We start from the raw sequence: 25010 nt of genomic DNA, 5'->3' as shown, positions 1-25010 counted from the left end.
AACACGATCTGTGTGCCTATCGGTGGCTTATGGGCCCGTTCTTCACAGTTTACGAAATACGGGCTGCTTACGTGAATTGCTGTCACCTAGCTCTGCCCGGGTGCCGCATCATCACTTCTGATTGTCCCCATCGATCCGGACGAACCTTGTACCGACAAAGGCCAGCCCAACCGATGCAGGCACTGCGAGTGCAATCCCTGCATCGGGCCGACGTCAGGCAGCGGGGAGCGCTCACTCAAGCAGCATCGAGCACGAGGGGCTCAGCAGCGCATGCGACATGTGGCACTACGCGGGTCTACACTGAACATATAAAATATTTGAGAAATCGATTAGTAGACATTCGATTTGTGGATCGAATTATTCAAACGTTCACTATTCTTTTTGATTCGGTAATATTCATTATTCGCTCACCCCTAGAAAATACTGAAGCAGTGAAAGCTGTGGCATGGTTCACTGTGCTGTAGAGATTCTGTGCTATGGCTAGAAGACAATGGGAAAACAAAGGAGTGCAATGAAGTGAGAACAAGGTGCCAAAAATGTCAGTTGGTACATCAGTACAGCACATTAGAAGTGAACAAACATGCTTTATTGCATTAAGATGGTGGAAACACTGAGTGTACACATATGGTCAGCATTAGACCAATATTTTAGAAATCCTGGCCTAACGTTCACTGGCCTGCCGATGTACACTGGTGGGTCATGTGTACCTACACTTGGGCTTATGCCCGCAACGTGGAAGCAACTATCACAGCAACTCTATTGTGAAATAAGACTGCAACAACGCAGACAAACCACTGAACTGCACACAACACAAAGTTGACAAAAGCGTTGACTAGCAATAACTGAGAAATCCCTTTTCAATATACTCAATGATCACTGCAGATGAGATGTCAACATAATACAAAATCAACTTATATACACTTCTCAATTAAACACATGCAATCAATGTACACTGCATAAATATTTCTACTTTGTACATGGTCCCACCATTAAAAAATTTCGCATAGCACACCAGTAATAAGAAAGTTGCTTCTTCAAACTGCACATAAGAGTTAGAGAGAAAAATAGCTCTTCTGGTAGCACACATTCGCAGATAGATGGAAGGCACTTATTTGTGTACTACCACTACAACAGATTAAGGTGAAAATTCCACACAATGCTTTACTGTGTAGTAAAACTCTTTTTTTTTTGGCAAGGTGAAAAAGTAAAATAATGGGAACACAGTTGTAAATGAGCTCTCGAACTTTCACATTCAATGTCTGACAACACACAAATGCATCAGCAGCCTGTAAGAATGGTGACTGCCCAACTCTGAATTTCGTATTTACAACAGAATCAATGAAAAGACAGCTACACAATCACCACGACACAATTTTGACACTTGTTCTGCACAGTAATTATTTTAAAAGTAACAATACTTCCAATTTGCATTCAATAGCCCGCATCCTTCATAACACATTTTTGAGAAAGTATTTCTTATGCAGTTATCAGAATGTAATACTTTTTTTCGAGAATGCCTCAGTGTCCAAATTGTATTTCTGATATGCTATAAGAGAGGTTTCCTGTCAGGAAACCCCTGTTTTGCATAAAAGCATGTCATCTCTATCACGTACCAGACACATACAGCCAATGATTAAACTCACTCGTAATGGCCTCAATCAAGTGAATCGCCACCAAAGAGTTTCACATCTACACACTAAAAATGTGCTACCAGTGTAGAAAAATTTAAGGCTACTTCTGCCAGGTAGCACCTTAAAAAGTTTTAGCCAGAGTGTCCAGCACACGAAATAGAGACAAGATGACTTGCAGTGTACTTAGGTCGCAAATGTTTGTCGCATAGTTGCAAAAAGGCTTAAAGCATTCATATTTGGTAACATTGGACTGCCCATTCGAGTCAATTTTGGTAGTGATTACATAGCACTCCATTTTCTAAGGAGCAGTTACACGTTACTGATAGGCACTCGTTTAGTTCATAAAGTATTGTCGTAGTGGTAGCGTAAAAATGACGCAGGACACTTGTCCCACGAGGTGGTCCGTCATTTCTGCATCACCACCATGACACTAATGGGCAGTGAGGCCAGCATTACAAGAAAGTAACACAGAACACAGACTGTTGATAGCTTTTCTTTTCCAGAATTGGCATGTTTTAAAGTCCATTCATTCTGAAGCTTCCCGAAATTGCCCACCCCCCTCACCCCTGCTGCAGTCACAGCAACACATCTCAGTTACCATCAGCCAATTCCACCACAACGGGACGCTCTTCCTCGGGCACCTCTTCCTCAAAGCTCCAGCCCATCAACTTGGTGAGGCTTATCTTGAAGCGGTTGGCCTTCATCTTCAAAGTGGTCGGGGAATCATCGGGCAGACTCGACTCGGCGATGTTTTGAAAGAGTGCGGCCAGGGCCTCTGTCAGAAAGTTCTTCCTGGACACGATGTCGACAAAAAAGTCACAAGGAACCTCGCGCAGCTGGAAGTGCAGCACGGAGACCAGGTCACTGAAGAGATCGGGGTGCCGGTCGATGGCCTCGCAGCTGGTGCAGAAGATGCGCACCAGTTTCTGCCACTGCTCAAAGCACGGATACACGTGCCCCACCAGAAAGCAGACGAACACAAACTGCAGTTCACCGAGCAGGTCCTCCTTGTGTGGCCAGGAAGCTAGCAGCTGCTCCAGGACATAGCTCGAGTCCATACCATGTTTGGTGATCTCTGCCGGTGTCGCATCGCTCGGGTGCCTACAAAAATTGGCAGCTCACGATAAGTCGAGGGAAGCAGGCCACTTGGCTTACGTTCAACATGGCGAACAATACGTACAACACGAAAGTGATACAAGCAGGTCATATCAGTGTCACACAGGCACTCTGAAGGCCTTCAAGCCAATAGTCTCTCCACTCGACGAAAAATTAGGTGCTGCTACAAGGGTAGATTCGACGGCTATCAAGTCAAAAGTCAATCAAGCTGAGAGAGTTTGATAGGAGTCCTTCCATGTTATCCGATCACGAAACTCCGCCGTCACGCTATGGGAGAGGTTCATACGCTGCTCAAAGCTGCTGTGAGGCGGCGCCACTGTGCCTCAGAGGGCATCATTCGCCTGCAGAAACGCTTGCGTAGTGAGAGACGAGCCGATTGATATGGTGCGTTCCGTGCATGTGCTGCGCTATTTTTGAAGTTCTGAACTCTTCAGCTGCCAGATGCCATTTTTCTGGACTTCGAAAAAGCCTTCGACCGCGTACTGCATAGTAAACTTCTGCTAAAACTTAGACACATCTTACAGAATCAACAAATTTTACAGTGGCTTGATTCATACCTATCTCACCGGCAACAGTACGTCCAGATATCCAGTTCAAGCTCACCCATCGCTCCAGTATTTTCAGGAGTGCCACAGGGCTCAGTCCTTGGGCCGCTTCTTTTTCTTATATATTTAAATGACCTAAAACTTGACTCTCCTGTGCGGGCCCGTTTTGTCGCAGATGACTGCGTAATTTATCACACAATTCTCACCGAACGTGACCAGCTCGTTCTAAATAACTACTTGTGCGCTGTTAGTAATTGGTGCCAAAACTGGTCGATGACATTATATGTCACGAAATGCAAACAGATGACCTTAACCCGAAAGAAAGATCCACTGAAGTATTCGTACAAAATTAATAGCGCTCCTCTAGAACCAGTAGAACAATTTAAGTATCTTGGCGTAACGATCAGCTCGAACCTCAGTTGGAGCCCCCACATTAAAAACATGGTTTCAGTGGCATCCAAAAGACTATGGCTAATAAGACACTGGTTAAAACATGCAACCACTAAAACAAAACTTGTAGCTTATACTTTGCTCGTGCGTCCCCTACTGGAATATGCTGACGTGATCTGGGATCCGCACACTAAAACGAATGTAAAAAGTATCGAGGGGGTTCAGAGAAAGGCACTGCGATTTATACACCACGCCTACGGAAGACAGGTATCGATATCTGATCTTCTTAGCCGCTCTGGTCTTCCCACCTTGGAATCTCGTCGAAAAATGCACCGTCTGAAGATGCTATTTGCAATCATTATTAATCATACCAAATTAGACTTCCACACTTACATGCAGTACAACAGAACCCGACAGACTCGACACAAACACGAAAAAACAATTATAATGCCTCAGTGCAGAACCAACACATACAAGCTGTCGTTCTTTCCAAGAACGATAGCAGACTGGAACAAGTTGCCCTACGATGTGGCCACCTTATCATCACCCGATGCATTTTTTTCAGCAGTCAGTTCTAGCCAATAACCTTTGTGAGCTCGTTTTTTCTTTTTTGGATTTGAATGTAACGCGTTTGCATCTTGTCTTGTTTGCTTTGCTTCGCAGTAACCCTCTGTGTGCCTATGTGGTTCTCTGTCGTAACTGTTACTGTTGTTGTTTTCTTGATGGACCATTAATATGAAAAGCGACATGTACCCACTCCTGCCCTGGCTACCAAAAGGCGGCCGGCAGTATTGAATAAAATAAAAAAAAAATTTTTAAAAAAGTAGATGGGTGGGCGATACCTAACATGTTGCATGCCGGGATGCCGTTCCAGCTACAAGGGAACAACCAAAAAGGTGTTTTGTTTACAGAGCGACAAGGAGCAGCGTGGGAAATCAAAGTGGGTCATATTGTGTGGTAGGAAAGTGATGGTTTTACGTGAATGCAAATATAAGCGTTTCTGCGTGAAACACTTCAAACGCCTCGGACATCATCACTGCCTACAATTTCGATATAAACTGCGATGCCGTGCCCCTGGAGTGTGAAAAGCCTACGTTGAAGCCTAACGTTGTCACAAGAATTTTTGAAGGCCTTCCAGCATATCTCACGAAATCTAAACCTCGGTCCCACTCCTCGACAGTTTGACCCCCATGCAAACGACTATGTGAGTCGTCAGGTACGATTGAAGAGCGCCGATTTTTTAATCTTTTAAAAATTATCTGAATACAAAAAAACTGTGGTATTGGTACGGTGGCAACTTGTGTTCGTTCAAGAGTTGATTTGCCATGTGTTATGAAATGCTTATGCTTTACGCATTCTTGTGTATAGAAAATCGATTATGCAGTCTGTATTTATTGTCATTCATTTGCTGGTGTTTCCTGCACCTCACTGCATATCTCCCATGTTTTGATGTTTGTTCTCTCTTCATGTTTCTTATATCAGTGCCATGCTTTTAACAAATTTCTTGCATTGTGAATGGTCGAGCATTCATGACTGGACGCCTCTTCGTGTTGTCTCTATGTCACTTATTTTACCTAATAAATAAATGATAGAGCTTGTATGATGTTTTTGCACCAACACATTTTATTTTTTTCCGATTGAATTATTAAACTGCATTTTTTTTTTCATTTTTTGATTATGGCAAAAATATCTGGACCGGTGATTAAAACATTTTAACCTCTTGCAAATAGTTGCGCATTAGGAACCAAAATACCTACTCTCGTAGTTTCTGCGTCGAAACCATGAGCAACGTGAACAAGTGCTGGGCTTACCGACGCTTCTAAATGACTGCTTGCTAAGACAATTCCACTCATCCATTCTAATTATTCATATAATGTGAGCATATCTTACTTAAAGAAAGAATTGAATTTACTTCCCCTTTGTACGCGCCGGCGCACTGGAACCCTTTCACTTTTCCATAAGTTTTATCACAGCTCACTTAACCAACCACCCTATATCCTCCCCGCAGCTCGAACATCTCAGGCACACTTTTCAAGTGGGCCACCCTCGCATGCGCACTGTTACCTTTTCCGCCTCATTCTTTTGCCATACCGCTACAGATTGGAACAACCTGCCCCACCAAATCGCCACCATCACTTGGCCTTGTACGTTCATGAAGAGTGTCACTGTGCACTTTTCACAATGAAAATGACTTGTTTTAACAGACTTATATGCTCGTGCAACTTTAGTTTGTATTATTTAGGTCTATGTATTTGCGCTGACGTATGTGACACTTTAGCTCATGTAGTTTTTTGTTGTTGTTTGCGTGTTCAGTTATGTATTATGCAAATTATGTACTAATGTATTCCCACCCCTTATGTAATACCTCTATCAAGAGGTTTTTAAGGTAATAAAACGAAATGAAATGAAATTGCCTAATTACAATGCACTTTCAACTGTACATGTCCTAACACTTCGCATTTGTATTAATCCCATACTAAGAGCCGCATCAAAGATATTTAGTTGTGATGTTTGTCTTACATTTATCCTACCTAAATATCGTTCAGAAATCTCATCGCTTTGCCAAGAAATCTGAAGTGCACAGAGCAGCTCAGTTTGCTTTTTTTTTTGTCATTAAACGAGGTCATTATTACGGAAGCGGCCCTTGCAATAACAATTTTATTGTTTTGATCTCCTGATAAGATAAATGCTCACGGTTTAATAGAAAGTGAACGGCTGTGCTCGGCGAACAACCTGGCGCTATGCGTTTGCGCTTACTTACGGGTGAGTGGGGGTGCAAGAGCCCAGGTGTTTGCCTCTGTTTACAAGTGGCACCACTGGCGCTTTGTTGCGAATGCGCAGTTTAATTTCAGGCAAATAATAAAAAGCAGGACCCACTGAAGCGTTCAGACGAACAGTACACTAGAATATCAATAAACGAAAATCACTTAGATGGATGGAATTGCCGCATAAAGAGAATAACTTGCTCAAAAATGGTTGTCTCTGTATTTAACAATGAACAACAACTATTAACACCAACTTCAACAAAAGCTTAATAAAGTGAACTAGAAACCTCACAGAAAAGTGCACGAAAAGGACAATTACAGTGCAATGAAATATACACTATCACATAAATTATAATTTTCTTGTGGTATTATTTGAACTTGTTCAATTATTGGAGTTTGCTGTTGCACGGGCATATACTTCATAGAAGGCAATGTATCAAAGCAACTGAAGTTTCAAATGCCGAACTATGTCATAGTACCGTATTTACTCGCATAATAGGCGCACTCGCATAATAGGCGCACCCCCAGTTTGGTCGCGGAAAATTTGATTTTTTTATTTCCGCGCGTAATAGGCGCACCCCGAACTTGGCACTGTGGTCAGTACCGCATTTACACTATTGCAAGCCGACGCCCTCCTGCCCCCTCCATCTCGGGTGAAAAAAAGAAACGCAAGCACATTTCACAACCCAAGCTTATCAACGCATTTGCTGGACTACTAGTCTCATTAGTGTTGCTGCCGTCGCAGCTGCTGAGGGCCCACAGCACATGGAACATCGCGAAAACTAGCTCTTCCATTAACTACCGACACCCCCCTCCCCGAACCGCCGCGTAGCCAGCGAGCACGAGGACTTAACGCGTCCGTAAAAAGAAAAAAAGAAAAAAAAAAAACGCATCAACGAGCGAAAAATAATTCTTCCATCAACTATCGATAACATCCCCCTCCTCTCCAAACCGCCGCGCGGACATAAGCTTTTCGCTACCTTCGCTTAGGCAGCTCGGAAAGCTGGGCGACTCTCGGAGGCCGGGCGACTCGACACAAGCGACAGTGCCATCGCCATCAATGCTCTACACATGCCAACACAGGCAAAGAAAAGACAAATCGCCGCATCTCGCCATTTTGCAAACGGCGTGCTGTTCGTGTGGTCGCGTGTTCCGCTATGGGCAAGTACGGCAGCTACACGGCTGCATTCAAACTGAAAGCTGTGCAGTATGCACTCGAGCATGGGAACCGTGCTGCAAGCAGGCATTTCAGTGTCGGAGAGACAAGCATTCGCTACTGGCGAGGTCAGCAAGAAAAACTTCAGGCCACAAAGAAGTCGCGACGGGCCTTCCGCGGTGCAAAGTCGGGGAAGTATCCGCAAGTGGAAGATCAACTAGTTCAACACATACGGGGCCTTCGACAGGACGGTTGTGCAGTGTCTCTCGACATAGTGCAGACGGAGGCACGCAGAATTGCCCGAGCGCAGGGCATCGAAGCGAAAGACTTCAAAGCAAGCTCCGGATGGACAACGCGCTTCATGCGACGCCACGGACTTACCTTGAGGAGGCGCACAACGTTGTGCCAGCGCTTGCCCTCAGCATACGAGGACAAGGTACTCGATTTCCACCGTTTCGTCATACGGCTCCGGCAGCAAAAAAACTTCATTTTGTCACAAATAGGTAATGCAGATCAGACTCCTCTCTGTTTCGACATGCCAAGAAATACAACAGTAGAGGAAAAAGGTGCACGGAGTGTGCTTATTCGAACATCTGGCGCTGAAAAACAAAGGTGTACTGTCATGTTGGCAGTGACTGCGGATGGACGCAAACTGCCGCCTTATGTTATTTTTAAAAGAAAGACGCTCCCAAAGGGAAATTTCCCTCGAGACATACACATGAGGGTCCAAGAGAAAGGCTGGATGTCCGCGGAATTGATGGTGGACTGGATCAAGACCGTCTGGGGCCGGCGGCCGGGCGGCCTGTTGTATCCGGCCATGCTCGTTTTAGACAGTTTTCGCGGGCACCTTGTAGAACGTGTCCGAGAGAAGTTGTCAGAGGTGCGTACGGATATTGCCGTGATTCCGGGAGGCCTCACTTCCGTGCTGCAACCTTTGGACGTTTCCCTAAATAAGCCTTTTAAGGACAACGTTCGAAGGCTTTACACCAATTGGATGGCTGGAGGACAGCGTCAACTAACCCCCGGTGGCAAAATTAAGAGGCCGCCTATGGAAATGCTGTGCGAATGGATCGTGGAAGCTTGGCGGGAGATCTCGGATGACGTCGTCAGGAAAAGTTTCAAGAAGACTGGGATCTCCAATCTCCAATGCACTGGATGCAAGCGAAGACGACATGCTGTGGAGCTCAGACAAGGAAGACGAGTCTCCACCCGGCGGTGATGAGGATGTTCTCTCGGACTCGGACTCTGAATAGTCTTAATAAATTTTACGTGTGTGTTCAGTCAACGTCTCTCGCCTGTTCATTAAAAGGTAAGTAGGTAGCTTTTATTTTCCCTTTTATGCTGGATTTATTGGTGAATTATGTGAGAGTAGCCATATTCCTGACATATGTTAAAATTAAAAGCGCGGGAATGCGAGTTGAAAAAATTTCGTAAATTTTACCCCGCGTAATAGGCGCACCCCGAACTTCGCGCCGGATTTTCTGAAAAAATAGTGCGCCTATTATGCGAGTAAATACGGTAGTCACCTTGGCCATGATCAATCTTCATAAATGTCGTGGCTAAGAACACAGTCACAGCTATCCAAACGATGTCACAGTAGTAACCTTGGCCATGCTCAATCTCCAGAAATGTCGTGGCTACAAACACAGTTGTAGCTATGCTGGTTACCGCCGACACCTTCCCTTTTATTGCCGATGCAATTTATTGGCCTTCCAATTGCCGTTTAGTTACTCTTTGTTGACTTGACACTGGAGCTCCCCATGAGACAGCATGGTTGGAATCAGAGCAGTGAAAAATTAATAACTGGCCACTCCAACAATGAATAAATCAAGCTTGACTGATGGTATTACAGCCAAGTAGCACACAACTCGAGATAAGGGCAAAAAGGCAGACACATACTGACTTTCACGTCTGTATTTCTATGCTTATCTTTAAAGTGCCACTAAAATATCTTTTCAACACAGTAAGAGAACATTCCTTATCTGTAAACAATAGCACCCTGAACATGCGAGACAAATATTATTCTGCTGCATGCAGCAGGGAATCTACTATCTTGCACAGTAGATCGCCTGCTCTCTGCTGTGGCTTTGGGAAACCGCTCCTTTGCTGCTCTCGGGCATTCGTCAGATGCAAACCACAAAGGGTTGCCACAAGTGCCCCGCATACAGAAGAAAAAAGAGAAGACCAACAGGTAGGCCCAGTGTTCAGTGCTGCCTAAGCCAAGAGAAACTGATGAGTTGAGGGGGAATGGGCAAAGCGGATGTTACATTCTGCATATGCTGGTCTGTTTCAGTAATTTCTTAAGGAAATCATTCCCCAAAAGGCACTGCACCCATTCTAGCATGTTGCTCTGTATCAAGAGAGGATGTTCCAGGTCAACTTTAATCATGTACGCCCGTGAGAAAAAGTATACGGACCAGAGACTGCGTGCTAAAACTCAATTTCTTCTCTGTTTATGAACGCAACTTGAAATTAAAGACTTCACTCTAAACTTGGCATTACAAATTTTCTAGTACATTTGTCTGTTTTCGTTTATGAGTGTTCATTACGATGAAATTCTGTTTTTTTTCAGCGACCATGTGGTCCGCAGACTTTTGCTCATGGGTGTACAAGCTGAATACAACACATCATCAAATTGGACAAGTTTACATGTGTATTACAACGATGTTACTATGATGTTATTGGCTGAATTTCACACCGCAGCTCCTGGAAGGCTAAGGATACACCTTAACAGACTCTCAGACCACCAGTTATCTGCCCTATGCACTACATGGCCTTCCCAGTTACATTTCTAACTATAATATAGGCTACCCCCGTTTGTTTTCTAGTCCCGACCGCTGTCTTTCTGTTTCTTAATATACTATGTTTATAATTTTTCATTTCATTGCTCATTGCACAGTCTTTTCTTCTCAACCTCCTTTGTTAACTTCCAAATTTCTGCCCCATATTGTGTACTTTTCAAGGATATCAGTACGTAACTAGCTCGTCATGATTTGCTAATGTCTGTTGTACACACACCAACCCGTTATATTATTTTGTAAGTTTCCTCCTCATGATTCAGGTCCCTTGTGAGTAAATGGCCTAGATAAACACACTCTGGCACACATTCTGGAGGCTGACTGCCAATCACAAATTCTCGTCCCCTCGCCAGGCTAGGAAACATTACCTTAGCCTTCTGCACATTAATTTTCGGCCCTACTCTTAAGATTTTGTCGGTTAAGCTCCTCAATCATTTGTTGCGAGTACTGCACAGTACAGTGTCAGGACAGGGGACTAATTGCTTCACTCTTGATGCGAAACAAATAGACAAGGATGTCAATCACCTCTTCTTTGGTATCTCCGTGTAGCGTATCCTGCACTCAGGCACTTCCTTCAGCTCCAGGAGTTCCTTGGCCCTCTCTGAGAGCCTGATGTCCTCGCCACAGTCCCCCCTCGAGTCGATGGAGGCCAGGTCACCACCTCGCCGTGAGCAGAAGTTGAGCGGCTCAAACGGTGTGGCCGAGTAGATGACGCTCCTCTCTGGCTGCAGCCGCTCCAGCACCTCCCGGGTGACGTGCTTCGTCAGGGATATCCAGCGACGCCACTCGGTGTACGCAAACACAGCCAGGTACTGATCCAGGTCACCCCTCAAGTTTAAGCGCAGGCGTTCCACCTCCTCCCTTTCCACTGGCTCCGATGATATATCTGCACAGAGGAGTCATTCCGTAAGGCAAGGAACTGGTCTCTACCAAAACAAACCCCTTCCATGCACAGGATGCTTTCATTTATTTTGTTATTGCTAGCTATTTTAGCACTTCGTTTCTAAATCCACACCAGTGCGCTTCCTTTTCACCGACAATGTCGTGCATTGCCGAGGATCAGAAGACGGATCAGCCATCTGCCGTTTCGGCAGCGAGTCAAACAAGGCAGAAAAACAATCTGGCCCAGAACAACTTTGATTGAACGAACAAAGACAAGCACAAGCGACTTAATCTGTTAGCAGAATTGCACAGAATGAGGGCCATAGAATAAAGAACCAACTGTGAGGACCCAGTGGGCAATCTGGGAGCAGAACTGGCAGCGCAGTTGGCACGGTCCATTCGTGTCTCGGAGGGTGGTGCGGCGCATAGCTACGGGCACGGCCCATTTGTGTTTGGAGGGGTGGAAGGGCAATGGGAGAGATGCACGCAAGGCTGGCATGCACATGTCATGGAGAGAAGCGCGCGATGGCAGTTGGGGTGGCCGGCGACCGTGCAGCAGCTCGCGTTTTATATATTTCTTTTCGAGGATTTTGCATTCCATTACGGACGCCCAGCAGCCAGACTTCATCGTTATAACCAATAATGTGGAATGAGGCCATTGTACTAAGAAGGTTATTTCCCCATAGAAAACATACAAACGTTGACAGTGCAGCACTTTTCCATTGTTATAACCAACATATAGTTAAAACCGGTATCATTATAAGTGGGTTCGACTGTACTTAATCCCTAGTGACAATATACATAAGCTGCACACCAGCGATTTTATTTCAAGTGTCAACACGTTTAATACAAGTGCCAGCAGTTTTAATTCAAGTGCTAGTCAATCTAATCCATGCAAGAAAAACAGAAAGATTGCGAATCAAATGGCTGAAACGCTCAAATACAGTTACCGCAAGACAAGAGCACTAATTTTTGTGTTTGCTGCCAACATTTATCACATGAATGACTGCAGTATTTTGGATGAAAATAAATGTCACATAATGGCCAAGGATTTGGGAGTAATATGTTGCCACTTTTTTAAGAAGTAGTTAATTTGCATGTTTAGAGAGTGAGTGAAGGCTTAAAGCGCCTCTGTTTAGCATTTTATTGAACAACCGAGTGTTCATCAGTTCATAATAGAGATCACAGAATTTCAGCTAAGCATGTGTGCAGCGTGGTTGCATTCAAGCACAATGTAATTTTGTCATCTGCTGGGCCGGAAAAGCATAACATGTCAACGGCATCTTACAGACAAAATTCACTCACGCTTCAGATTGATGAAGAATAATTTAAAACTACAGACTAAAAAGTTCCGTGTTCTTATTTTGCGTTAATAACACAAAAAAAGATACAAAGAACCTGCCCTTCCGTTCTCATGTTGCTGAAAACACACCTTTATGCATAAAGCTCTTTACTCAAAAAACTTAGTACTGTCTTCTTTATAATTGCACATTCATAAATTGAATTGCGAGCATACATTATTGTGCATTCTAATTCTTTTTTCTAATATTCTTTTTATTGAAGTATTTATTTGCTGTGCACATTTATCGGCCTGAAGCAAAATACCACAGTTATTCATTTCACAAAAGGCAGCAGCGAACATAAAAATTAGTGCTTTCATCTTCCAGTAACTGTACTTCAGTGGTTCAGCCATTTTGATACGCAATCTTGCAGTTGTTCTTGCATAGATTAAATTGACTAGCACTTGGATTAAAGCTGCTGGTGCTTGGTTTAAACATGTTGGCAATTGTATTAATGGCTGGAGTGCAGCTTATCTGTACTGGCAGCAGGATTATATAGGTTGACACTAGGATTAAATGATTGGCAGTTGGATCAAACAGACTGGCCCTCAGATTATTTCCGTGGCACTTGGATTATTTCAGCTAGCGCTAGAATTAAAGTGAGCAGTAAAACCTGTAGCGTTGACACTGAAGAAAGTTTTCTTCTTCTCAAAGCATATTACTTGCACACACCTGTGAATGTTTACTTCAACTGATGCCAGACGAAACATTGAGAGACTTACTGCCATAATATTGTTATGGGGAGAAGATATATGTATTTACAATATATACAGTTACAAGGGTGTAGCTCAGTGACCAGCGTAACACCATCAACTTCATCAAACTCGTACATGACATTAACGCCCGGTGGCAAAAGCATCACCTCAATCCTATTTAAGGTGTCGAATCAGCGTGCAAGTTATAGGGCTTGAGTCGCAAAACGTGCACGATATCAGTTCTTGGTGGGGCAGAAGACGTCAAAGTCACAGGTGATATCTCATTTGTGAGTCTGGTGACTTGGCAAAGAACTCTGTACAGCCTGACGTATCGCCGCAGCAGCTTTTCGCAGAGGCCGACGCGACGGGAGGGTAACCAAAGCAGGACAAGTGACTCAGGGCTGAAATGAGCGTCCCGACGACGACTGTCGTAACGATGCTTTTGGATAGTCTGAGACGCCAGAAGACGATCACGGGCAATGCGATGTGCTGTGGCGGCGCAAACAATGGCCTGGTGAGCAGAAAACGTGGTAGTGTTGGCATCGGAAGGGAGCAGCGAGTCAAGAGGCAGGAATGGGTCACGGCCATATAGTACATAGAACGGAGAATAACCTGTAATATTGCGATGCGACGAATTGTATGCAAACATCACGAAGGGTAAGGAGCAATCCCAATCCTGGTGATCATTGGACACGTACATGGAGAGCATGTCCGTGAGTGTACGGTTGAGACGCTCGGTAAGTCCATTTGTCTGTGGGTGGTAAGCCATCGTGAACTTGTGGGACATTGAAGAAGAGCAAAGAAGGTTATCGACAACCTTAGAATGAAAACAGCGGCCTCTATGAGTGAGTAGCTGACGTGGGGCACCATGATGTAGGATCACTTCATGGAGGAGAAAATCAGCCACATCAGTTGCACAGCTCGTAGGGAGAGCCCACGTTATGGCATAACGCGTGGTATAGTCTGTTGCAACAGCCACCCACTTGTTCAACAAGGATGAAGTTGGAAATGGGCCAAGCAGGTCCAGGCCGATGTGGAAAGATGGCTCACTGGGGATATCTATAGGCTGAAGGTGCCCAACGGGAGACAATGAAGGCTTCTTGCGGCGTTGGCAAAGTTCGCTGGCAGCGACGTGGCTTCGAACAGAGTGATATACCGTACTTACTCGCATAATGATCGCACTTTTTTGTCAGAAAAAATTGACGCAAATTCAGGGGTGCGATCATTACGCGGGTTAAATTTCTCGCGAAAAAAAAAATATTTTTTTTTCGTCCCCCGTTTGCTGCGGGATGCGGGTGCGGGACACCAAAACAAAAATGGCGGCCGGCTGACCAAGCGCCGAACGCGATTTTTTTTTTCTTCTCGTGAGTACATTACATGCATTGAAACAGTTTTTTCCGTATCAGTAATGAATAATATCGTTAATATCGGTAAGTTTGCGGCAATAACGTAGCCATGTCCACTTTGAGGGGGCAGGAACAGATGGGCGCGCTTAGCTGCCAGTGACATAGAAACGCATGGCGGGCATGCTGCCGAAACTGCGGCATCTGTCTTCACTACTATCCTAATACTGCACGTTTGCGCTAAGGGTGGGTGAATATTTTAGCTGTGCTACAAGCGTTTGCGTATGAATAAGGTACACTTTTAACGTATCAATGTAAACGTGGCTACTATCGTTGCCGCTTGCGATTTGTTGCTTGCCCTCGAGTGCAGATGAGAAGAATCGAAAGGCGCCTTTTTTGTTGTTGACCACAACCATTATAAAGCCTACACATAATAAAGGAAAGTTTGGTTGTACCTCTTTTTGTCATGGAAGTGCGGAAAGTGATGAAAGTAATGAAATGAGGCATCTACTTAAGAGTGTTTGGTGCGTGCAGACCGCCTAGTTCGTCTTGAATAGTCGTTCGCGTAGCATTCAACAGATGGTAAGCGCAATCATTATGAGCTAGACTTGGCACACGACATATCGCTGTGGCAAGTTCGGGGTGCGATCATTACGCGGGAAATAAAAAAAATCGAATTTTGACGACAAAATTCAGGGGTGCGATCATTACGCGAGTGCGATCATTATGCGAGTAAATACGGTAGCTCAGGCCAGAAAAATCGCCTGTGCACACGGTCATACGTACGGGAGACACTCAAATGACCAGTGGTGGGCATATCATGTAAATGCGAGAGAATTGTCAAGTGCAGATGCTGGGGAACGACGAGAAGCAGTTCAGCACCATGTGGATGCATATTGTGTCGGTATAAAGTCCCGTCCTCGAGGACAAACATACGGAGGGAAACGTCCTGTTGCTCCGAGGTAAGGCGTTCAATGATGAATCGCGAATATGGGTCACGAAGCTGCTCGTCGGCAATGCGTGAGAAGTCTGAGATTGACAAAACGCAGGTATCTGCATCGGTTTCGGTGCCATCGGGTGGGTCAACAGAACAGCGGGAGAGGCAGTCGGTGCCCTTATGTAGCTGCCCAGATTTGTAGGACACGGAAAAGGTGTACTCTTGCAGGCATAAAGCCCAGCGGCCAAAACGGCCTGTCTGGTCTCTGAGTGAGGATAGCCAACATAAGGCATGATGATCTGTCACGACGGTGAAATGTCGACGGAACAGGTAAGGGCGGAACTTAGCAATGGACCAAACAAGGGCCAAGCATTCACATTGTTATGGAGTAGTTGCGTTCTGGTGCTGAAAGAAGACGGCTAGCATACGCGATCATGCGATTGGCGTTCCGCTGTCACTGCAACAAGATAGTGCCAATGCCATGGCCGCTTGCATCACTGTGAACTTTCAGCGTAGGCATGCGGATCAAAATGACCCAACATGGGTCGACTGATAAGCATAGAACATGCTGCAGCCCGGTCGGGTCCCCAACGAAAAGTGGCGTCCTTCTTGAGGAGGTCTGTGAGAGGATGAGTGATTTCGGCAAAGTTCTGGATAAATCGCCGACAATAGGAACACAGCCCTAAGAAACTTCGGACATCAGTAGAAGTACGCGGAAGTGGAAACTCACCTACGGCACGAACTTTTATCAGGATCAGGCTGGACGCCAGCAGCGTCAACCAAGTGACCAATTACTTGTATTTGGTGGTGGCCGGAATGGCATTTCGCAGAACAGAGTTGTAGGCCAGCTCATTGAAAAAGTGCAAGGATAGCAGAGAGTCTGTGGAGGTGACTCTCAAACGTCGGTGAAAAAACATCAAGGTAGCAGAGGCATGCGGTCCATTTGAATCCGCGCAGAAGAGAATCATGCGCTTGAAGGTAGCAGGGGCATTCAACAGTCCGAAAGGCATCACTTTAAATTGGTAGAGACCATCTGGGGTGACGAAGGCAGTCTTTTCGTGTTCTCGTTCATCCACTGCGATTTGCAAGTAGCCAAAGCGCAAATCAATCGACGAAATATAACTGGCACCGTGTAAGCAGTCCAGCGCGTCATCAATCCACGGAAGTGGACACACGTCCTTTTTGGCAATCTTATTAAGGTGACGGTAATTGATACAAAATCTCCAGGTGTTGTCCTTTTTAACCAGAACGACAGGTGATGCCCACGGACTGCAGGAAGGCTCGACAATATCTTTGGAGAGCATTTTGTCCACCTCCGTTTGGATGACCTGGTGTTCAGCCGCAGGCACAGGGTAGGGCCTCCGGTGTATAGGAGGAGCGTCACCAGTGTGGACTGGATGGGTGACGACACAGGTTTGACTTAGCGGGCGATTGCCAAAATCAAAGATGTCTTCAGAGGACATCAGAATGCGGTGAAGGGCGTCAGCGTAACCAGGTTGTAGATCAGTAGCGATCATTGGCGTAAAGTCGTTGCGTGAAGTAGGAGGGGCAGAAGCTGCAGCAGTGTCGAATCGTGGGTCGGGTGTAAGAGCAGCTACTCCACAGTCTTCCAAAGGGGATAGCACAGTGAGATATACCCGCAGGAAGCACTTGCAGACGCGAACCAAAGTTCAGAAGAGGAAGCCACGCTCAATTGTTGACAAGAGTTACAATTGAGCTTGGTAGTGCTATTTGACGTGCCAGGAGGACGTCGCGAAGTGGGGACACCATGTAAGGACCATCTCGAAGTGGTGGAGAAGGTGACATGAGGACGTAAGTCGCAGCATCAGGTTGTAGTCGAAAAAATTCAGTAAAACGAAGTCGGGACTTGTGTTCATCGGCCGAGTCGACAAATGGGGCAGTTCAAGGCGAAGGGTGCCAGTTGCACAGTCAATAAGTGCTGAATGAGAAGTCAGAAAGTCGATTCCAGGAATCACTTCGTGTGGACACTCGGCCAGTAGAGTGAACAGGACTAACGCTGGACGGCTGGCAATGGTAACACGGGCGGTGCACATTCCCATCACGGCTGTTGTACTGCCATTAGCTACTCAGACGGCAGGTGACTGGGCAGGTGTCAGGACTTTACGGAGATGGCTACGAAGATCTCATTGCATAACTGATACCTGAGTGCCAGTATCGATGAGGGCTTGAATGAGTACATCATCAACAAAAATTTCAACAAGGTTCGGTCGAACAGCAGGGGTCAGCAGAGGTTTTGCAGTCCGAGTTGTCAATGCAGCCTCACCTACGGGGACTGCATTGTTTAGTTTCCTGAGAAGCGGCCCACGTAGGACGGGGATGAGGGATGTCAAGGTGTAGGCGAACGGGATTGACGGCGTTGCAGCGAGGGCGAGCGGCTAGTGGTGTCTCCCCGAGAGGGAAGGCCGGCATGGTATGGTTGAGAGAGGGGCAACAGAGGCCGAGGGTCTTGGTCGAAGCGGTGATCAGCATATGGTCGAGGCAAGGGGTACCAGCGGCTACTCCGGCAGTGGCAGGAGATGTGACCGATCCGGGAGCAAGCAAAGCAAAGTGGCCTGTCATCCGGTGTTCGCCACTCAGAGGGGTTCCAATATCAATCCGGGAACGACTGTCGAGGGGCCGCAGAGGCAATGACAGGAGCAGTAGGGGTTGGACGTGGGCGGACGGCAGACTGGATGTCCATGTTTGCAATTTCTTGGCGGACAACAGCTTGAATGAGTGAGATGGTCATGTCATACGTAGGGGGACAGTGAGAACTTGGAGCCATAGCCTCAAGTTCGCAACGGATGACCTGTGTCAAGCATTGCATTGTAGGCGGATGTGACGCCGGAGGGTCGTTGCAGGACGAAGTGGCAGCCGTATTCGGAAGTTGGTCGAAGCGTTGTACGATGCGTTTGCTCTTCGCTTGCTCAGAATTCCGGCATTCCTTAATGATGGACTCAACGGTTGAGCAGTTCCTGCAAAGCAGGAGGTTGAACACATCGTCCGCAATGCCCTTCAAGATGTGTCCGACCTTATCGGCCTCCAGCATGTCCGCATCCGCTTTACAGCAGACAGCCAGAACGTCTTGAATATACGCGACGTACGATTCGGTTGATGTTTGGGCATGAGACGCTACCTCTTGCTTGGCCTCCATTTCATGTCCCACAGGTCCTCCAAAAAGATCACGTAGCTTTTCCTTGCAGGAGACCCAGCTCCTAATGTCGGCTTCATGCGTCTCAAATCATACCTTCACGTTTCCTCCAAAGTAAAAGATCATGTTGGCCAGCAAAAGTGTGGCATCCCACTTGTTGTGCTTACTGATGCGCTCATACGGCGTCAGTCATTCTTTGACGTCGACCTTGCCAGTGCCGATGAAGATTCCCAGGTGACGTAGCTGGATTAGCACTACTTCGCTGGTGTCTGAGCAGCGGAGGCAGCGTCAGTAGTCATAACAGCGGAACTGACGTGATGCCCACTGCGAAGATCCAGGGCCGGTTTGTGGCGAGATTGCCCCGCACGTCTACCAAAATGTTACGGGGAGAAAATATATGTATTTACAATATATAAAGTTACAAGGCTGTAGCTCAGTGGCTAGGGTAACACCATCAACCAATCTTTGAGGCACTTCAATCTCCTCTTCCCCTGCCAACGTCATTTTGTCCACAGCGGCACAAACTCGTACGTGACAATATTGCACCCACTGTGTTGGATTCTGGGCAAAACTGCAACATTTTTTTATAGTTTATGGGTCTTGATGTTTGTGCAATAGGAGTGCCTTGTGTCTTACAGCCTTTTGTTTTTCCATTCCAGTAGCCTTAGCAGGGATGGCAGTCCTATTAATAAATGAAATGGAATTCACCCAAAAAGTGGCTAGATTTAAATCCTTACATATGTCACAACAGTACTATCCAATTATGGGAAACTGTAGTGACCTGAAGAATGCACAAGAGGGTGAAAAAGGATATACATCCTTTTTGTGAAGAAAAAAAAAAAAAAGCTCACCCTCGGTGGCTTTGTCCCACTTCTTGACAAGCATCTCGCCTTTCTCAAAGTAGTGGAAGAAGCCAGTGCGGGGTGCTGCTGTGCCAGTCTTGCTCACAGCACTGTAGTGCACAAAGTGCAAGCCTGCAGGGATCAGCTTGACGCCACGAAACTTGTCCCCGACCACGTTTGTGGACATGTCCAGGCCAAACTCGGTGCCGGGCGGCACGTCCAGAAACACCAGGGTGGCACCCTGTAGCAGCAGCCGGTCCACCACGACCGGGTCCACCTGTATGTTGCTGGCAGCTTCGTTTGCACTGCGAACGTGCAGAAGACAAGGTCAGATGGCCAGCTCAAGCACTGGGATCACAACAAACAAATACCACTGGCACCAAATGAAATTGGAACAAGCCAGAAGAGACTGCAATGTGCAACACTGTTTCCAATCCCACCAGCATGCTTGACATTAGTTGAACTGATGCCTGCTGTTGGCTTAGCCTTAAGGGCTGAAGGCGACAAAGATGAGTGAGAGAGAAGGGGGACAAAGTAGAATCCGGAGTTCTGGGCTGTGGCATCATGCTTCAGTGAGGAATATAAACAAGGCAAGCTTGTCACATGAAGATGAGAATGGCAAGGTAAGCCTCAGTCTGTAGGAAATGTTTCAATAAAGGAGCCTGTCTTTGTTGGAGCAACACTTGCTTTCCTTGACAGTGTACATAAACGCAGCTAACTCTCCCCACCAGGTATGATAAGCACAAGCAGGTACAAAAGAACATGAGAGAAGTGTTCAAACAGGGTGGGATTAGTTAGGATTGTGGCATCATTTTGCTCACTTTATTTACTTTTCTCAGAATTAATGTAATGTTGGTTCTTTGCCATGGTGCTTGATGTTATATCCTATTTCTTCACTGTTATGGCTGTAAAGGCACTGTAGGTATTGCACATAGAGAGAGTGAGAGAGAGAAGGATAAATGAAAGGCAGGGAGGTTAACCAGGACTGAGCCCAGTTGGCTCAGTCCTGATTAAAAGGAGAGCAAAAGATTCAAAGGAGAGAAAGTACAGTGTTGATGCCGCCAACATCATTAAAGTTCTCTGCTCTGTATCACAGACAGTCACCAGTATTGCGTAAATAAACAATGAAGGGGTTGGGGAGGTGTGCTGGAGATGTTCACCTTAACATTTCACATTTGCCCACACAGCAACAGACCGGCACAAAGTGCCAATCTAAGTACTTCAATCTAGTAACCCCACATTTATAGTAATATATTGATAAGAACAAATGTGGAAACATACCTAAGAATGCCTTGTGACTGACGTTTGTCTTCATAAGCCCACTGCGTCTCTGAGCAGATGGCCTTCTTTTATGACTGTGAACAGTTGCCCTCACTCTCCCACAAAAAATGTGACAAGACGTGCTGAGGACAGCAATGAGTGTGATGACGCCAAGCACAAGCGCCCTTCCACAATCAAGGGATAATGCCTCCCTCTAAAGTGTGGCCCATTTCAGACACAAAGAGCGTTGACACTGGCCATTGCTTGCTTTGAGATGGGCAGCTCAGCTCAAGAGTGAAAACACATGCTACATTCTACCTCAACTCCAGCTACTCGGGACAGCAGTCACCCTGTCCTCGTTCATGGTAGGTGGAACAGGCACTATGTCACAAGTTCTTCGCAAGCTCAAACATGTCTCTTTAAGATGGAAAATAGAAGCAGTGTGAAGAGCCTACTCTGCGCTTCATGCACAAGAAAGCCACTGCTGCCTCAGGGTAACGATGCTCGGAAGGTGGGCAGCAACATGACTATTTGTTTAGGAATATTGCCAATCTCACGAGAAATCACAGCAGGAAAGGAGTTACAGCAAGTACATCTGAAGAATAAATCACAATAATATCTCAACAATTTTACATAAGATACTGGTGTAAACAATAAACGAGAAGAAAGGGGGTTAACTGAGGGGCCCAATTTTTATTAATCCTGTCATGAGAAGCCAACAAACATTGACACCAAGGACAACGTAGGGGAAATTACTTGTACTTACTAAGTGAATGAAAGGAATTATACATTAATGGAAAGGAAGAGGATGAAAAAACAACTTGCCGCAGGTGAGGAACGATCCGTCTTCGCATTAGGCGTGCGATGCTCTAGCAACTGAGCTACCGCGGCGACGTTTCCCCATCCACTTTCTTGGGTATTTATGTTTCCTGCTAGAACTTTAGGAATGTTAGCCAGCGCCACCACTCACTAACCTTGGCGGCAGATGTTCCACATCTCTTCTGCCGCAGGTGTCACAAGTACGTAATCTTTTTGGGTAAAGGCAACTGCTCAATAAACCCACGCATGCTACCTGAAGGCATCAATGTTGCCAGATTCGAGACCTTCGTTTATGTAATAAATGAGAAGAAAAGGGGTTAACCGAGGGGCCCAATTTTTATTAATAATATCATAAGAAGCCAACAAACATTGACATGAAAGACAACATAGGGGAAATTACTTGTACTTACTAAGTGAATGAAAGAAATTGTAAATTAATAGAAATGAAAGGGGATCCCCTTTTCATTTGTTGGCTTATGATTTATAAAAATTGGGCCCCTCAGTTAACACCCTTTCTTCTCGTTTATTAGATAACCAGGGTCTCGAATCCGGCAACATCGATGCCTTCAGGTAGCATGCGTGGGTTTATTGACCAGTTGCCTTCACCCAAAAAGATCATGTACTCGCGACGCCTGCAGCAGAAAAGATGTGGAACATCTGCCGCCAAGGTTAGTGAGTGGTGGCACTTGCTAACATTCCCAAAGTGCTAGCAGGAAACGTAAATACCCAAGAAAGTGGATGGGGAAACGTCACCGCGGTAACCGAGTTGTTAGAGCATCGCACGTGTAATGCTAAGACGTGGGATCGTTCCCTACCTGCGGCAAGTTGTTTTTCATCCACTTTCATTTCCATTAATGTATAATTTCTTTAATTCACTTAGTAAGTACAAGTAATTTCCCCTATGTTGTCCTTGGTGTCAATGTTTGTTGGCTTCTAATGATATGGTATGGTATAAACAATGACATATGGATCGTAGCAGTGACCACAGAAACTACAGGCTATACAATGGTGCACTAATAAATGAACGACCGTAATTAGGACAAATGCAGTATAGAAAAATAAGATCGGTAGGTTTAAGATAAGTACAATACAGGGCACAATATACATTATTCATGGCAATAAAAGCTGAAATAAATAATAGGACATAATAAACAATAACGTAGTAGGAGTCGCAGCTTTAGAAATTATAATAGTTATGATTACAAGGGTCTGACAGAATTCCGTCTGGTGGAGCAAGATCATAGTCAATACGCACAGTGCCTACCAAGGTAAAATGTATTCAATTAAATTGCACAGACTGCAGACGTGTATAGGAGAAACCATGAATTTCAAAAGAACGCTCCAGGACCATTCTAATGATGTAAAGAACAAGAAAAACACGGGGAAGGTGGAAGATGGAAATTCAAGACTATGAGCAAAACGAGAACACGGTAAAAGCACAGGCCAACGCTTCGACAAATAGACTTGTCTTTTATGTTGCCTTGAAAAAGACAAGTCCACTAGCCGAAACGTTGGCTCCCACTTTTACCTTGTTCTCGTTTTGCTCAAAGAACAAGAAAGTGCATCTAATGGCCTCACAGAGCATGTTGTGTCTACTGGACATGTGATCAACTGGGGTGATCGCCGCATTATTGCCACTCAATGAAAAGCGACTCTACGTTTACACTAAGAATATTTGATAATTCAAACAACTGCGCACATGTTTAACAGGAATATCGGCAGTCTTCCCCCCGTACATGCATGATGCCTGCAACATGCGATAACACATACTTAAATGAGCGTACTTTTCCGCTTGCTGTCATTGTGAAAAAGAGTCTTCAGGGAGCTAAAACTTCTTTTGATTGAATGCATTTTACCTTCATCGGCACTGTGTGTATTAATGACTTCTAATAGTAATGTCATTAGTTGTGCAATGCAAATAAATCTCTGAGTATCATTCTAAAAACATATAGAAAATATGAACGAACATAGTTCTGGGGTCAAGCTTATTCCAATCTCTTATTGACGTCATAAAGTATGAATATATGAGGCAGTTAGAATCGTGTGTATTTAGCGAGTGTCAAAGAGTGCTTGTTGCAGGCAGGCATTGCAGGCGTTATAGAAATCGTCCAGGTCATGGGATTTCGAAAATTACCTGCAGATCTGTATATTCCGCAAAATATCTACAGATATACAAACACGCCTCCAAAAGTAGTGTCGGCGAATGCGCAGGACCTAAACTCGACTTGGGTCCTTTCGTACTATTCTTGAGTACTTTTGCACGTCAAAACACTAGCACACCCAACTACCGGTCCCCTATTTCTATATGCATCAGGACGCTGCAAGCTTTTAATACGTCCAGACACGAGCGTTAAGGCTGTAGAATGTTAACGAAACGACTGTACCTTCAGTACCAGACAGAAGGGCAAACGTGACCACTGGGGGAAATATCCAGCCTGTCTAGGAGGCGTTGAAATATCCCGGCAAATGAAATTTGTTGCGTCGCGCATGTCGTATGCAGCATTCGATACACGAAAGCTTTCCGGGCATTGCAGCGACCACACCTTGATTGGCAAGCACAGATCTTAAACAAGCCCGAAACATCTCAAACGCATCATTTTAATTACTGACATAAAAGATCACACGTCGAAATGCGCCTTTGGCAGAGAAAATCCCCGCTTTTAGAAGCTATTCCACGGGCTGCTTCGTGAAATACGCCCCAGTGGTTCAGGAGCATGCTCGAAACGTTCCTAACCACGTCTTTTCTTTTTTTATGAGAGCCAACGACGCCAGAAACAAAAAAAATATTGCTCAGAAGCAGAGGAGCAGTACATTTAAGGACTATATGTAGCGCTTGAGCTCGAAAGTGTACAATTTTTTTTCTGTACCTCTAGCAGTGTTAAATGTGGGTATCAAGAACAAATCAGATGGATCAAACTAATGAATACATCCTTTACAGAGCGAATCTGCATCTTCAGCTCGACGCGCTTGGGTTCTAGGTGGATCAGACTCGCTAATTTCTTCAACGTTAAACAGAATATAAGGAACGTACTCACTCTGCCATTCTTTTGTCTTTCGCGCAATTTTTTGCAATATATCAGCAAATTTGCCTTTCTTCCTCACAAATCTTCTGCACGCGTATCGCCGGCACGCTATTGAAACGCGAGCTTCGTTCGACTGTTCGAAATTGTAACTTAGCCTAACCACAGTTTCGACCTATGTTTCGGAAGAAATCCGCAGTCTAGTCTCAACAAATCAGAAAAGTAGCGATTACGCTTGCAAGTTAGCACTGATTGTATATTTACATTTTACGAGCTAAATACTTTTCATTTGCGGTTTGTTTACAACGAGATACGAATCA

At 45.3% G+C, this 25010-nt stretch overlaps 1 protein-coding gene across 1 annotated transcript; it reads right to left on the bottom strand.

Moving 5' to 3' along the window:
• Nucleotides 1–564: 564 nt before the first annotated feature.
• Nucleotides 565–24817, bottom strand: LOC126529937 (protein AAR2 homolog). Its single transcript, XM_050177407.2, has 4 exons — nucleotides 24706–24817; nucleotides 19601–19896; nucleotides 10927–11287; nucleotides 565–2732 (listed from the first exon to the last, which is right to left on the bottom strand). Exons 1-4 carry the CDS (start codon nucleotides 24711–24713, stop codon nucleotides 2222–2224), a joined length of 1176 nt encoding a protein of 391 aa, XP_050033364.1. The 5' UTR covers nucleotides 24714–24817; the 3' UTR covers nucleotides 565–2221.
• Nucleotides 24818–25010: the final 193 nt, after the last annotated feature.

Source organism: Dermacentor andersoni, chromosome 5 (assembly GCF_023375885.2).
Source record: "Dermacentor andersoni chromosome 5, qqDerAnde1_hic_scaffold, whole genome shotgun sequence".
Taxonomy (NCBI): domain Eukaryota; kingdom Metazoa; phylum Arthropoda; class Arachnida; order Ixodida; family Ixodidae; genus Dermacentor; species Dermacentor andersoni.
This window is presented reverse-complemented; position numbering and strand designations above follow the sequence as displayed.